The sequence below is a fragment of the Grosmannia clavigera genome (assembly GCF_000143105.1).
Source record: "Grosmannia clavigera kw1407 unplaced genomic scaffold GCSC_179, whole genome shotgun sequence".
Taxonomy (NCBI): Eukaryota; Fungi; Ascomycota; class Sordariomycetes; order Ophiostomatales; family Ophiostomataceae; genus Leptographium; species Leptographium clavigerum.
In genome coordinates, this window is record NW_014040759.1 from 806,228 (window position 1) to 822,032 (window position 15,805).

Consider the following 15,805-nt stretch of genomic DNA (forward strand, 5'->3'; position numbering starts at 1 on the left):
AGGAATATCAGCCGACTTCATACCTTTAGAAATGCTGGTGGATCGAATTAGGTTCGGTAGACTGGGTCGTATTTGGGAGAACTGGTCGTTGATGCTTTTTCTCCCACTGGTCATCGGTTATTCCTCTGCAATGTTTGGATGAGGATTCCTATGGTCCGTGCAGTGAGAGAATATCGGCCTTAGGCATAAACTTACGTAAGGATTCGGGCGTCGATTGAGCTCCGCCCCTCAGCACAGACCACCTAGAAAGAGGCGCGAAATTCATCCCTGGCTGGGACTTTAGCAGGGGGAGGGGGATCTTAAAAAAAAATTTAAAATAACAATAGTGGCCAAAATCCACGTTTCGTGCATTTTGGCGTTTTTAAACATTTTGCTGACGAACGACACTTTTCATCGAAAATCCAGCGCAGCTCACGACACAGAGGCGCATCGATGACCAGACTCGGACGCAAGAATCCTTGAGCCTTGAGCTTTCGCCCGACCCTATTTTTGTGGTATCCAATGCGCATATTGTCGAGATCGCGGTACCTCGTCCATCCCTCCATCCATCAAAACGATGACGGAGACCGCGTCACCGGACACAACGACGACGCTTCCACATCCGAATCCAGCCGCCACCGAGACGACGTGCGGCAGCCTGCGCGATGGGAAGACCGTCGTGATGCCAGACGAGTCCGAAGCAATTGCAGCAGCTCCGAAACCATCTGAGCCGTCCAGCCCTCCGACCAACTGCCATCTCGACAGGGCCCCAGAAGTCGGAGCTGATGCCAAGCCGTCCGAAACGAACGGCATCCAGCCACCGACACCCGATGAGGACATGCATACAGCCAACGGCAGCAGCGGAAGTGCGGACGTGCCGCACGGCGATGAGCGTCCGGCAAAACGACGACGAACGCGCGAGGTCACGCCGTCGTCAGGCAGCGCCTCGCCTGGAGGCTCACGTCGGACGAAGCCCATATCCCCACCATGGAAGAAGATCCTGGCCGACGGCCCATCGTCCTTCAGCGAGGGCGGCCGGCGCAAGTCGGGGCGCATCAACAGCATCCCGCTGGAGCTCCAGGCCGGCGACAAGCGCCTCTCCCGACGAGCTGTTCATGTGCAGCAGCCGAGTCCGCCTTCCGGTCCTCCTTCGGTCAGGAATGCGACCGTCAACGGCCATGCAACCCGCCAGACCTCTGCACAACAGGCTGCCACGTCCCTCTCTCCCTCTCCTGGCATGACACGACGCCAGTCCACGGCCGCCAAGGCAGTGGTCCCGTCGTCTGCATCCAAGCAAACTCCAGCTAGCAAGCAAAACTCACGTCGAGCTGCTGCGGCAGAAGCCCGTTCCACCCCCTCTCGACTCCGCCATCGATCTCCCTCACCGTTCTCCCCCTCCTCGTCTTCGAATGCCCGTCCGTCCAGCGCGGCTGCCACTCGCACACAGCCTTCACGTGCCAGCCAGAACAAACGGCCACAGAGGGCCGCCTCCTCCCGCCGCAATGAGATACCCACGAGAACGACGCCCCGCATACGATTACGAACGCGAACGCTCACCATCCCCGTGGTGCACCCCGACCAGACCAAGATGCGGCCGAAGCTGGCAGCTTCCTTGCTCGAGTACTTTGAGAAGGCTGTGGACATTCCCGTCGAGGAGGGCGGCCTGTTTGCATCGGAGGACGAGCCGCGCATGACCGACGAGATGGCGGCTAGCGAAGCAGCCATCATTGCACGAATTGAACAGGAAACAGAAGAGGGCGGGATCTTGACGGAGCCGCGATGTAGCGCCTTTGAGCCAGAACCGGCCGAGGAGCCCCCGAGGCAGTGGGCGCACATGGACCATCTCGTCAAGGCAATGGCCAATTTCCGACGACTGATGGGCATCGAGCAGACGCGACACCGGGCCACGGCCAAGAAGCTGGCAGAGGCCTGTCGAGATGCGTGGATACGGCGGCAGCCAAAGTCCGCAGAACAGCTCGAGGCCGAGGCCCGGGCCATGTGGATTGGACGGTACCGTCTGGTCATGCGTGCCATGTTCGGTACCTGGGAGAATGTTCGGGCGGAGATCAACCGGAAGCGGGTGGAAGAGTGGGAGGCCGAAGAGCAGAGGCGGGTCAAGGTGGCTCTCCAAGAAGCTGTCGCCATGTCGGAGCTCAAGCTACAAGCACGACGGGTGCAGCAAGACTCGGAGGCCTTGTCCGGCGGCGAGGGCATAGAGGATGACCGGGACAACTCGCTAACCGAATCAGATGTGGACGAGTCAGAGTCGGACGGAAGCGCCGATGAGGACGAGAGCAACATGTCTTCTTCGGGCGACGATGACGGCGAGGAGGAAAAGGGAGCGAATACAAAGGCCAACGACGACGAAGGGCTCACGCAAGAGCAGCTTCAACTGAAATACGCGAACCTCCCTGATCTCGAGCCTGCGAAACAAGACGGCGACGACACCAGCGACGAGTCTGTGGACATGGACGACGACTTGGGCTCGACAGACATGGACAGCGACGACGACGACGATGATGCTGATGGTTCCGACGGCGACGACGAAACGTCTGACGACGAAGATGAACAAACAAGCGGCCTTCTCGGCATGCTCTTCGGCAAGAGTGAGCTGAAAAAGCTGAAGTCGGATGTGGCTGTCAAGCAAGAGAAGGGCGAGGACGGGGCCGGCGACGTTGATACGAAAATGACGGATGCAGATGCTGGGTTGTCTGTCCTGGAGCTGTTTGCGGACGACAACGACGAAGTGTCCATGATCGAGCTTCCGGGCGACATCGACGACAAGCAGATGGTGCCGGACGTGGAGGTGACAGCTGCAGAGGTGGAGGACGACACGGTCGAGGACAAGACTGAGGACAATGTCCCGGAAAGCAAGGCCGACGACGACAAAGGTGTTGCCAGCCCAGAGACCGATGCTGTGACGATGGCCGTTAGTCCGGGCCGAAGTCAGTCGCCACGCACGTCCGATACGAAGCCATCAGATGTCGACACACCTACGTCGGTGGACCTGCTCGGCGTCCCGAAAGAGACGAGCGCGAGCCGGTCAGTGTCACCAGTGCCGACATCGTCGTCTGTGCCCAAGACGGAAATACCGTTCTTGCTGCGCGGAACGCTGCGCGAGTACCAACACTACGGCCTGGACTGGTTGGCAGGGCTGTACGCCAACAATACGAACGGGATCCTGGCGGACGAGATGGGCCTCGGCAAGACAATCCAGACAATCGCGCTGCTAGCACACCTGGCATGCCAGCATGAGGTGTGGGGGCCGCATCTGGTGATCGTGCCGACAAGCGTGATACTCAACTGGGAGATGGAGTTCAAGAAGTGGTGTCCGGCCTTCAAGATCCTGACATACTACGGATCGCAGGACGAACGGAAGCGCAAGCGAACAGGCTGGACCAACGACGACGTGTGGAACGTGTGCATCACATCGTACCAAATCGTGGTGCAGGACCAGCAGGTGTTCAAGCGGCGGCGATGGCACTACATGATCCTGGACGAGGCTCACAACATCAAGAACTTCAAGTCGCAGCGATGGCAGTCGCTGCTGGGGTTCAACACACACTCGCGGCTGCTGCTGACGGGCACACCGCTGCAGAACAACCTGACGGAGCTCTGGTCGCTGCTCTTCTTCCTGATGCCACCAGAGAACGGCGAGGGCGGGTTTGCAGACCTGCACGAGTTCCACGACTGGTTCCACAAGCCAGAGTCGCAGATCCTAGAGAGCGGTCGCGAGCAGATGGACGACGAGGCGCGGGCAATCATCGCGAAGCTGCACAAGGTGTTGCGACCCTACCTGCTGCGACGGCTAAAGGCGGACGTGGAGAAGCAGATGCCAGCCAAGTACGAACACGTGGAGCTGTGCCGGCTGTCGAAGCGGCAGCGCGAGCTGTACGACGGATTCCTGGCACGCAGCGATACGCGAACAACGCTGTCGTCGGGCAACTACCTATCGATCATCAACTGCCTGATGCAGTTGCGCAAGGTGTGCAACCACCCGGACCTATTTGTGGACCGGCCGATCATGACGTCGTTCCGGATGCAGCGGTCAGTGGCGGCCGAGTACGAGACGACGACGGCACAGGTGGTGCGGCAGCGGCTGCGGCTGTCGAAGTCGGGATCGGGATCAGGAATGTGGGCAGACGGGGGGGTGAGCCTGCGTTTCCTCAACCTGGTGCCTGTGGAGCAAGAGTGGCGACTATCGGCGATGACGGCAGCGCGGATCAGCCAGCTGGCAACGAACCGGGTGCTGTCGGAGCTGAAGGAGGCACAGCGAGCACGACTGCCACAGCCATATCCAGAGCTGGACGCGAGCACGGTACAGTCGAACCTGGCGAGCCTGGAGAACGCGGTGCGATGGCGCCGATTCGAGGAGCTGCAGCACTGCGCATACGTGAACGCGCTGCGACGACAGCAGCGGCCGATCTACGGCCAAGGTCTGATCGATATGCTGACGCTGCGACTGGAGACGCGGCCGTTCCGGGCACGACCACGGGTGCCGGCGAAGATCATGACCTGGTTCGAGAACGAGTCATATCTGCTGCACAACCTAGTGCAGCCGCTGGGACGACGGTCAGAGGCGCTGGAGATGACGATTAGCAAGTTTGCGTGCGTGACGCCGGCAGTGGTGACGCGCGACATGAACGAAGTAGTGTTGGGACGAGCGGGCGTGCAGGCGTTTGCAGCATGCGACCTTCGGCTGTCGGCACCGATAAAGACGCTGCCGTTTATGGAGCGGCAGGCACCACGAGACCCATGGCACGAGGCGCGGATGCGGCTGACGATCCAGTTCCCAGACAAGCGGCTGCTACAGTACGACTGCGGCAAGCTGCAGGCTCTGGATCGACTGCTGCGACGACTGCAGGCCGGCGGCCACCGGGCGCTCATCTTCACGCAGATGACCAAGGTGCTCGACATTCTAGAGCAGTTCCTCAACATCCACGGACACAAGTACCTGCGGCTGGACGGTGCGACCAAGATCGAGCAGCGGCAGATCCTGACAGATCGCTTCAACCACGACAGCCGGATTCTCTGCTTTATCCTGTCGACGCGGTCGGGCGGCCTGGGGATCAATCTGACGGGGGCCGACACGGTCATCTTTTACGATCAGGACTGGAACCCGGCCATGGACAAGCAGTGCCAGGACCGGTGTCACCGCATCGGACAGACGCGCGACGTGCACATCTACCGGCTCGTCAGCGAGCACACGATCGAGGCCAACATCCTGCGCAAGGCGTCGCAGAAGCAGATGCTGGACGATGTCGTCATCCAGGAGGGCGGCTTCACGACAGACTACTTCAACAAGATCACCGTGCAGGACGTGTTGGGCGAGGGCGACGAAAAGGACAAGAAGATGGCCGACGTCGGTGCCGGCAATGCGGCTGCCAATGCGGCCATGGACCGGCTTCTGGGCGGCGTCGAGACGGCCGATCGGCTGACGGCCGGACGAGTGCTCGAGCAGGCCGAAGACACGGAAGACGTGGCGGCAGCACGGTTGGCCGAACGAGAGATTCTGCAGGACGACGCGGACTTTTCGGAGAAGCCAGGAGGGGCCGTAGGAGGATCCGTTGCTGCTGCTACGGCTGCTGCTACCGCTACCGGTGGATCCACGCCGGCTGTGGCGAGTGTCGTGAGTGTGGCGAGCATACAGGGCACACCACGAGAAGAGGCCGGTGCTCCGGGCGAGCAGAACGCGTTGGGCCAGCAGATGCACAGCATTGACGACTACATGCTGGGCTGGATGGCCGAGCAGCTGCAGGGAACGGCGCTGGACCTGCCCAAAGACAGGAAGAAGGGCAGGAAGAAAAAGGGCAAGGACACACGCAAGCGGTGAGAGGACAAAGTGCGTGCCAGGTGGCCACAACGACGGGCGAATGGCGACAGACGCTACCGGGTTTTTGTACGAATACACATCAGGCCATGGCTGCTATTTTTGCTCTTGGAACGGGGGGGGAGCAGATCGAGACTGGTCTTTTGGTCCTCTGTACCCCGACTCTCTACTTTTTCTCGTGTCTGCACTTTTGTGGGTTTGCATATGCACAGTTGACTAATTTTCTGGGCCAAGGAAGGCGGCGGGCTGGACAATACAAACGGAGTCTTGTGTCTAGGCAAGCATGGATATAAGGGTGGCGAGAAGGAGAGGACGGGCTAAGAGGTCGTAGACGTAGGGCCGTGAAGCCCGAGATGCATCGTGACGTCAGCACAGCAAGACGAGAGGACATCAGACCATGATGAGCGGCTTTGGGAGGTTGTGTGGCGGGGCGTGAAAGAGCCGGTTTAGCTGGCGACCTTGCAGAGGTTGAGCATGACTGTCCTCCGACCTGCAGTAGTGATGCAGGCGTGCAGGTAGGAGCTATTTTTGGCCGCAGGAAGCCGCATCGGAATACGAGCGAGTGGATCGATCTTGGGCATCTGCTCCGACGACGGCAAAGTACGCCATGTCTGTACAGAGTACGCCGCAGGCGATACGAGAAGAGCAGCTGGCCGGCCCCGAGCTAATGCAGCGCGAGCGCAAGTGGTCTGGACAGAGGTGCTGAAGAGGGAAGCAGGAAATCAGACGAGACCACCACACCAATCTGCAGACAACCACGCGGAAACAATACGAGGCCGGAGGCACTATTGGATTTTGTCTTGGCGGGTGGATGAGAAACAGGAAAGGACAGGATGAGAAAGTAAGAGAAGTACGGAGTACGGAGTACGAAGTAAAAGAAAAAAGAAAAGATTAAAGCAAGAAGACAAGAACAAGAAAAGAAAAAGAAAAAAAAAGGCAGAAAAAAAAACAAGCGAGGCTGAATTGGGCGAGGATCGTGCAGATACGGCCGGTTGCCCTGCCATTTTTTATCGCCTCTTGGTCCTTTTTGTCCTCTTCTGACTCGGCCGTCGTGGCCGTTGCCCGTCCAGCCGCTGCTCGATTTAAAGTTTGGGCGGGCTGATCGCCTGGAAAGCCCGACAGGTGTCCCCTGGCCCTGGTCCGTCCAGGTGCTGGCTGCCCCTCCAACCCCTCGGCGGGCCGCTGTTTACCAGCCACCGCCGCCTGTGGCTGCTGCACAGACGGCGGAAATTGAGCACGCACCTAAAAAGTAGAATCGGATTCTGTAGCTCCCCAACCTCTCCACTCCTTCGCCCCGGAAGAAAGACGCAGATCTCCACCGGATACGAGCTGTTGCGAACCGGCTCTGCGGCGCTCGACGGCCAGCATGCCAGCCACAAGGCTCTGGCTGTCTGTGCGCTCGTATGCACGATAGGCCTGCATCACCACTCCACCCGCGTCCTTTTTCCGTCGAATTTTCCGCTCCCTTTCTTCTTTCGGGCTTGCCCTTCTCGACCGCCTCCACTCGCTCGCGGGTCGACCAATCCGACCGCAGGCCAGCACACCATAGCCATCTCGATGCTGCTCTGGCGACGAACAGCACCATCGCCGTGGCTGGGCGCGCAGGCCTGCTCGGCCACCACAGACGCAAGGGCTGGACCATGACACGAGAAACAGGCGCTCTTCCTTCCCGAAAGGGCTACGGCTGAGTGGAGAGGCCGGCCTCTGGACTTTTTGCGAGACCATGATCACACACAAGTCCACCTGTGGGGGTGGATCATAGCTCTTCTGGGCAGAAAGTACCTGGTCTCTCTCGTCTTGTCGGCCAGCAGCTGTGCTGGTATAAGAGACCGTGCTGTTGTCCCCCTCTGGATCCCGAATGTTTCCCATTCTCGTCATCCTCTCTCACATCTTGTGAAGCCGACCTGATCAGCTCTTCCTCTCGCTTCTTCTTGCCTCACTCGCTTGACTCTTCTCCCTACCCCCAGTCTGTCGCTCTCATCATCCCATCATGCGTTGGTCCACATTATTGGCCCTCGGCTCTGTGGCCGTCGGCTCCGTGGCTGCCAGCCCGGCTGCTCCTCCTCCGGCCAACCACTACTACCCTCGCTGGCGGCATCATCATACCAACACCACCACCACCGTGCCGCCGACGTCGAGCATCGAGGAGACCACCTCGACGGCGCCGCCCTCGTCCATCACGCCGTGGACGACGACGCCTGAGATCGACGTGACCGTCACGGCCACTGTTGAGACCACCATCAGCTGCTCGACCTTTACCACGTCCGGCACTACCTTTACCGTCACCTACACCACCACCAACACGATCCCGTGCCATGAGTGCACCAAGACCAAGTCCACCGCCACCGTCCCGACCGTGCCGGCGAGCAGCAGCACGTGGGTTAGCAGCACTCCGAGCAGCAGTGTTTGGTCTACTACGTCGACGGTTGAGAGCAGCAGCACTCCCAGCGTTTGGTCCACGTCTGTTGCGAGCAGCAGCACTCCCAGCGTTTGGTCCACGTCTGTTGCGAGCAGCACCACTCCCAGCGTTTGGTCCACGTCTGTTGCGAGCACCACTCCTAGCGTTTGGTCTACCACATCCGTCGCGAGCAGCAGCACTCCTAGCGTCTGGTCTTCCAGTTCCAGCAGCATCCCGACCGTTCCTCTAAGCACTGCCCCAACCACGGCTCCGATCACTCCCACCACTGCTCCCACCACTGCTCCCACCACTGCTCCCACTACGGCTCCCTGGTCCACTGTCCCGGTGACCAACGTGACCGTCACGTCGACCGTTGAGACCACCACCAGCTGCTCGACCTACACCTCGTCTGGCACCACCTACACTGTCACCTACACCACCACCAACACCGTTCCCTGCCATGAGTGCACCAAGACCAAGTCGACGGCGACGAGCTCTGTGCCGGTAAGCAGCCCGGCCAGCAGCACTTGGGTAGTCAGCACCGTCTCCGTGCCGCTGTCCACTGGCCCCAAGTCGACGCTGTCCACGGTGACATACACGCCGTCTGTGCCCCTCTCCACCGGACCGTCGACGACGCCTGTTCCTTCGACCGTCTGGACCCTGACGACGTCTTCGGCCTCCTCGTCCGCCTCGTCGACCATCACGCCTACAATCTCCGTCCCCCTCACAACGGCTCCCGGCACGACGCTCTGGACCGTCACCACGCCGACGACGGCACCGTACTTCAACCAGACGACGACAGTGACGTCCGAGTCGACTGTGCCGTGCACCACGTCGACCGTCACCTCGGGCAGCTCCGTCTACGTGACCACCATCACCCTCGAGACCACCACCACGGCTCCCTGCACCACGGCCACCGTCACGTCCAACGGGTCGACCTACGTGACCACCATCACGTCGACGGCCACCACCACGGCCCCGTGCACCACCTCGACCGTCACCTCGAGCGGCTCCACGTACCTGACCACCATCACGTACTCGACCACCACCACAGCACCCTGCACCACGTCTACCATCACCTCGGGCAGCTCTACCTTTGTGACCACCATCTACTCCACGTCGACCGTCCCGACCGTTCCGACCGTCCCGTACACCACAGCGACGGTGACGTCGAGCGGCTCGACCTTTGTGACGACCGTCTACTCCACCACCACCTCTACCGTGCCGTGCTCGACCTCGACCATCACATCCGGCAGCTCGACCTACGTGACCACCCTCTACTCGACCACGACTTCGACCGTCCCCTGCACCACGTCCACCGTGACGCAAGGCAGCTCGACGTACGTCGTCACCATCACGCCATCCACCACTCCATCCACGCCCTTGACCACGCCCTCGACCACGCCCGTGGTCCCGACTTCGGCCACGGTCACCATTGGCAGCTCGACCTTTGTCACGACCTTCTCCTCGACCACGGAGACGGTGCCCTGCACCACCTCCACCGTGACGTCTGGCAGCACGACCTACGTGATCACCATCACGCCCTCGACCACGCCGTCTACGCCCTCGACCACGCCGTCTACGCCCTCGACCACGCCCGTGGTCCCTGCCACGTCTACCGTGACGATTGGCAGTTCGACCTTTGTCACGACCTTGTACTCGACCACCGCGACAGTGCCCTGCACCACATCGACAGTGACCCTTGGCAGCTCCACCTACCTGACCACCATCACTCCGTCGACCACGCCGTCCATCCCGTCGACCACGCCGTCCGTCCCGTCGACCACGCCCGCGGTCCCGACCACCTCCACCGTGACCCTTGGCAGCTCCACCTACCTGACCACCTTCACGCCGACCGTCCCGGCGACGCCCGTCACCACGGCCACCTCGACGGCTCCGACGGCCTTTACGACCTGCCCCTGCTTCACGGCGACGACCTGCGTGATCATCGGCGAGACGGTCGCGTCGACGACCGTGTCCGACTGCCTGCTGGTGCGCGCCACCCTCGTGGCCGCGACCGTGTACGACAGCGTGCTCGTCGACGCGGACGTGCGGGCTGGCTCGTCGCTCGTGGGCGTGCGCCTGACCGGCGGCTCCATCGCCAACGCGACCGTGCACGATGCCGACCTGCAGAACGTCACCGTGGCCGACAGCGCGCTCACGGCCGTTCGGCTGCAGGGCTCCAACATCAAGGGCGCCGTCAGCGGCGTCGAGGTGCTCGCCCAGGGCATCGCCCTCGTCGGCACCGACGTCACCTTTGACTGGGACGCCGACAGCCGCGTGCAGAACGAGACAACCGCGGCCATCTAGCCGGGATGCTTCCTCTCTCTCTCGACTCTCCTTACAGGTGTAATATCTTATCACGACGGATCGGTAACCGCTGGGAAGACTTTCTTTCGGAACAGGACATGAGCCTGCTCATTGACGACATGACGACAAAAAGACGGCTATGTCCAGATATATAAGGGTTGGCGGATTACACGACATAATGAATAGTATAAATACATAGGCCAAATGATGATTTTTAAATTCAAACACTTGTCCCCGTGAACTGAACAGGAATTGCCCTTCCACATGCCTCCCGATATCGACTGGACCTCTTCGTGGTATTCATTCATGGCCTCGTACCCCACGGCCTTGTTAGAACTGTTTGAACTAGGTCTGTGGCAAGAACGCTGTGGTGATGGTATGTAAGGCAAGCCAGTGTTAGTCCAGTCACGTGATATTTGGCAGTTACACGGCTTTCTGCATGAGGAGCCACTCGGAGAGGCGGGTCACCACCGAGAAAGAGGAATTTGACTCTTTCACCGGTGAAAAAGTTGCTTCATTCTCTGCAGTGACCCACATGGTCACGTGCAATATCCACCTACTCGTACGGATCACTTCTTCCCAGTCTTATTCCGTACTATGTTGTTCTACTCCGTACACGAGTACTCAACGTAAACATTGCATCTTTCCCAACGACATTGTGCAAAAATCAATCTTAACAGAATGGCTTCACCGGGACACCGGCACCATGGAAGGCGTCATTGACTTTTCCACGTCCGCACCTATTTTTTCCAACGACGATGAGCGAAGTCGTGCCGAGCAGCTGTTCTTGTCGCTTTTAGCCCATTTTTCGGCACCCGACATTTCTCATGAGCATGTAGAGCTTCGTACGCCGTATCTACGACTTGAGATGCTGCGGCTATTGGCCGCTCCAAAGATCTGTTTCTGCGTGCGTTTTTCGCGAATATGTCGATAGTAGCACGGCCACCATCCAACAGGTCCATCTAACTCTGCTGCCGGCTAAAATCGTGGCTTTTTCCGACTTTCTAGTGGCAAATTTCTTCCTACCTCGTACGAAATGTTCTTTACCCATTGATCAGGAAGCATTTATATACTGACGTTCACGTATAGTCAAAGCGGTGTCCGGCAAGACACCACAAGCTATACCCGGCTCTCTTCAGATCCCGGACACAGAAGCTCACCGGGTGTTATCAGGCCCACAGGTACGGCTCAAGGCGTTGCGTCGTAGCTGTCTAATTCGGGATAGACACCGTTGTGTTATAACACGGGCATTCGATATAAAAGAAGCCGAAGCGCGTGCTGGACGGGACGGCCTGAACGCGACAGACGATGACGGGCAGCTCTTAGGCGAACAGGACGAGTTTGTCCGTGTTGACTTGGCTCATATCCTTCCACACTCACTGTTAAATACGGAAGGCGATTCACCTTTGTTAGGTTTGATGCTTCCTTTACTTAAACCCGTTGCAACGCTTTTCATTAGCAACAAGTCACGTTCTCACATATACATAGCACGTCGCACGCCTTAATGCCTTGGCAATTCTCGACATGTTCGATGTCGGTGTGCGACACCTAATCGAAGGACAAAACATCGATCGGCCGACAAATGCCATCACCCTTACACAAGAGTACCATGATAGATTTGGTGATTTTAAAACCGTCTTTGAGTCCACGGACCAGCCACACACATACCGCATCGAGTCCGTTGAAGATCGCTTACCAGTCCTTCGTAGGCCTATGCAGCCGATTACGAGGACTCTCTTCCTGTCCGTTGCCCGAATTCTACGCATGTCTGGCGCCGGTGAATACTGTGACAGTGTACTACGGGACATGGACGATCCGGAGATTCTCAGTGATGGTACAACCAATCTGGGAGCACTTGTCAGTCTGCGTCTGGGCGGATGGTGGAACGGAGTGGTAGCGTGAGAATATGGGTAATATTGAGATGAGGGGGTTAGATGTAATGCACTCGTGCAATCACGATGGTAACATAATAGTTTGTATGATAATGTTTAGTAGAGATATGAGGCTATGACAAACGAAACTATGATCGTCGTAAGAACAGTTTCTTGGTGTAGATGCAAAAGACCACTTCGTCTGTTGGGCAAGAAAATAACAGTGGATGATACGTCGTATGTCCTTTCCGACAGACAACACTAAAGTACGGTAAGGGGAAGTGGTGAGAATACTCTACCATTCATTAAGAACTAATTCTGGGACAGCCCAACTTCAATTGCTAAACTGCCAAGCAGTGCACATGCTTGCTTACAACAAGAAGCCTTCGAGAATTCTAGATCGCGTCTACTATGTAGAATCTTCAAGACCCATTCAGTAGAAGACGATGTGGACCCAGTGGCGCACGTTGACGGCAAGGATGAGTTCATGGTTCGTGTGTATCGGCTCATGCAGGGGCCCTTGCTAAAAGCCGAATTAGCAATGATACTAGGGTGCCCATGCACGTGGAAACCTGGAGTGCTATCTCGAAGCGACCCAAGCGACGCCACCCAAGCGATGCTTGTTCTAGAGCGTCATATCTAAAGTACTCGCACGTCGTATTCAAGTCGTGATTTTGTGTGCATCAAGTCTTTTCATCATATTAGCGGCATGTGAAGCTGAGTCCAAAGCACCGGCTCCTGTCCATGTCGTCCTTCTCATAGATGTGCCAAGACAAGCCTCTTCCGATCAATCTCAACATATCTTGACTACCATCTCGCTTCCACAACGTTCCGAAAATCGGTCGCAGGTTGAGGTATAAATGCGGCCTAGATGAGCCGCACCGTTACCGTGGCAGTGGGTTCAGCACGCCCATGTAACAAGCTGCCGATAAGTCGCTTGTCAATTAATACAGAAATTACCTTACGGAAACGCGCGCTTCTGGTCCTTATCTCCATTGGCTGCCCCATTGGGGGCCTTACACAAGTAGGGGAAAATGAGGTAATTATGCTTGGAAGGACGCCAACGCGATGCACGGAGGATTTGCAGCAATGGACCGCTGTTATCTGCCAACCTCTTATCTCTTGGCACAAGAAGCCCAAAGCCGGCTAACTGTAATTGGAAATAGTATCCGGTTTAATGGGCCGGTGGATGGGAACTTTTCTCATTTAACACCCTGCCGAGTGGGTGCAACTGCGTCAACTGGGCTGCGATCGGTTCGTATCAGATACTCGTATCTGTGTAGCCGGTCAGTTGGGTGGAACGAGTGGACCGGGGGTTCTTTCAAAGGGAGAGGAAAAAAAGAATAATATCAATAATGTCTCGTCCTGCCGCTGCTGCGTGATATTCTGTGTCTGTCTTCCAGGGTATCTTCAAGCCAAGGAACAAATCGGACACGATGAGTGCAGTAAGTAACAGTAGCCGGTTATCAAGCATCCCCCAGATGCGTTTGCTGACCAGCCGTCTTCTTTCTTCCCTATGAGCAGCCAGCCTACAACTCGTCGGAGCCAGGCGGCGGCAACACGCTCGAGGTGGACGTGAACGCGCAGTATGCCGGCTATGAGTTCAACTACACCTACCTCGTCTTCTGCGGCTTCATCGTCTGGCTCATCATCCCAGGTCTCGGCCTCTACTACGGCGGCCTCGCCCGCCGCAAGTCAGCCGTGGCCCTGCTCTTCCAGTCGCTTATGGTCGCCGCTGTCACCACCTTCCAATGGATGTTCTGGGGCTACTCGCTGGCATACAGCCGCACTGCTGGCCCCTTTATCGGTGACCTGGCCAACTTTGGCATGAAGCACGTCATGGCTGCGCCGTCCATCGGCAACAACACGATCCCCGAGATCGTCTTCTGCCTCTACCAGCTGCTCTTCTGCGCCTGCACCGTGCAGATCGTCGTCGGTGGTGCCTTTGAGCGCGGCCGCATCATCCCCTCGCTCATCTTCGGCTTCTGGTGGGCCACTGTGGTCTACTGCCCCATCGCCTGCTGGACCTGGAACCCGAACGGCTGGCTCTATAAGGTGCGTCGCCTCTTCTGCAATGTTGCATCCATATTGCATCCATGCTCACATCCTCTAGCTGCCCTCGCTCGACTTTGCTGGCGGCGGTCCCGTCCACATCTCGTCCGGATGGTCCGCACTGGCCTATGCCCTCGTCCTCGGCAAGCGAAGGAGAAGCCCCGACGACAAGTACTTTGGACGGCCGCACAACACCAGCCTCGTCTTTCTCGGCACTGTCCTCATCTGGTTCGGCTGGTTCGGCTTCAACGGCGGCTCCGCGCTCAACGGCTCTATCCGCTCCATGCTCGCTGCCTTCAACACGAACACGGCCGCCTCGACTGGTGCCATCGGCTGGGCCATGGTCGATTACATCAAGAAGCGCCGCTTCAGCGTTGTCGGCGCCTGCTCTGGTGCTATTGCCGGTTTGGTCGGCATCACGCCGGCTGCTGGCTTCGTCGAGTGTTGGCTCGCTGCTGTGATTGGCTTCCTGACTGCCGTCGGCTGTGCTTTGGTCGAAGACATCAACAAATGGCTTCATATCGATGAGGGCCTGGACGTCTTCAAGCTTCACGGCATTGGCGGCATGCTGGGGTCCTTCTTCACCGGCATTTTCGCCACGCAGACAAGTAAGCCTATATTCCTACCCATCTCTTGTGCCGTCATTCAATCAGCCTCACAAATGTGCTAACATCGGTGAACAGTATCTGCCCTAGATGGTGTCTCATATGTAAAGGGCGGAATCGACGGAAACGGGATCCAGGTCGGCAAGCAGTTCGCTGAGATCACTGCTATTTCGGCATACTCCTTTGTCGTTTCCTATCTTCTTCTGATGATCCTGAAGTACATCCCTGGAATGCACCTGCGTGTATCTGACGAAGCCGAAGAGATGGGTCTGGACATGGACCAATTCTTCGAAGAGGAGATCGGTGACTGGGAGGTCTACGACAAGTATAAATCTCGCTTCGATGGACACGAAACCGTCGAGGGGCAAGCCATGTCCGACTCAATGGAACAGGTGGAGGTACCTACAAAAACAGATTAACGTTAGTTGGGAGATGGAGAAAAAACTAGAATTCTAACAAACAAAAAATGTTGTACGTTTGATACTAAGACCTTCTAATTCGCTCGCTTCATCATCAATCGAAGATAGTGCGCTCTTCGGTTTACTACAAGTGGGTTGATCGGCAGTGCTTTAACACGAGTAGCAGGCTAGGTAGTTCCATCAACTTCGCCCAACATCGGCCTTTTACTTAATACATCTTGTTCTAAAACATTACTACCACAAACACAAACACAAACAAGACACTTCTCTGAAGCTGAGCAAAACGACAGACTTGAAGACTAGCCGCTCGTTTTGGATCCATTCGAAAAGCTTGGCGGCAG

General features: G+C 57.7%; 5 protein-coding genes across 5 annotated transcripts; 4 read left to right on the forward strand and 1 right to left on the reverse strand.

The window, feature by feature from the left end:
• Positions 1-556: 556 nt before the first annotated feature.
• Positions 557-5,812, forward strand: CMQ_301 (helicase swr1; the record flags this gene model as incomplete). Its single annotated transcript, XM_014313923.1, has 1 exon — positions 557-5,812. One exon carries the CDS (start codon positions 557-559, stop codon positions 5,810-5,812), a length of 5,256 nt encoding a protein of 1,751 aa, XP_014169398.1.
• A 1,987-nt stretch (positions 5,813-7,799) lies between these two features.
• Positions 7,800-10,517, forward strand: CMQ_285 (uncharacterized protein; the record flags this gene model as incomplete). Its single annotated transcript, XM_014313907.1, has 1 exon — positions 7,800-10,517. The coding sequence occupies one exon, from the start codon at positions 7,800-7,802 to the stop codon at positions 10,515-10,517; it is 2,718 nt and encodes a 905-aa protein (XP_014169382.1).
• On the reverse strand, positions 7,910-9,451 carry CMQ_337 (uncharacterized protein; the record flags this gene model as incomplete). Its single annotated transcript, XM_014313710.1, has 2 exons — positions 7,910-8,083; positions 9,428-9,451. The coding sequence occupies 2 exons, from the start codon at positions 9,449-9,451 to the stop codon at positions 7,910-7,912; spliced, it is 198 nt and encodes a 65-aa protein (XP_014169185.1).
• A 264-nt stretch (positions 10,518-10,781) lies between the features above and the next one.
• On the forward strand, positions 10,782-12,419 carry CMQ_18 (uncharacterized protein; the record flags this gene model as incomplete). Its single annotated transcript, XM_014313957.1, has 4 exons — positions 10,782-10,893; positions 11,198-11,362; positions 11,607-11,698; positions 12,006-12,419. 4 exons carry the CDS (start codon positions 10,782-10,784, stop codon positions 12,417-12,419), a joined length of 783 nt encoding a protein of 260 aa, XP_014169432.1.
• A 1,405-nt stretch (positions 12,420-13,824) lies between these two features.
• Positions 13,825-15,464, forward strand: CMQ_150 (ammonium transporter; the record flags this gene model as incomplete). The annotated part of the gene is made up of 4 exons (XM_014313772.1): positions 13,825-13,833; positions 13,913-14,443; positions 14,502-15,048; positions 15,124-15,464. 4 exons carry the CDS (start codon positions 13,825-13,827, stop codon positions 15,462-15,464), a joined length of 1,428 nt encoding a protein of 475 aa, XP_014169247.1.
• Between the last annotated feature and the right edge of the window lie 341 nt (positions 15,465-15,805).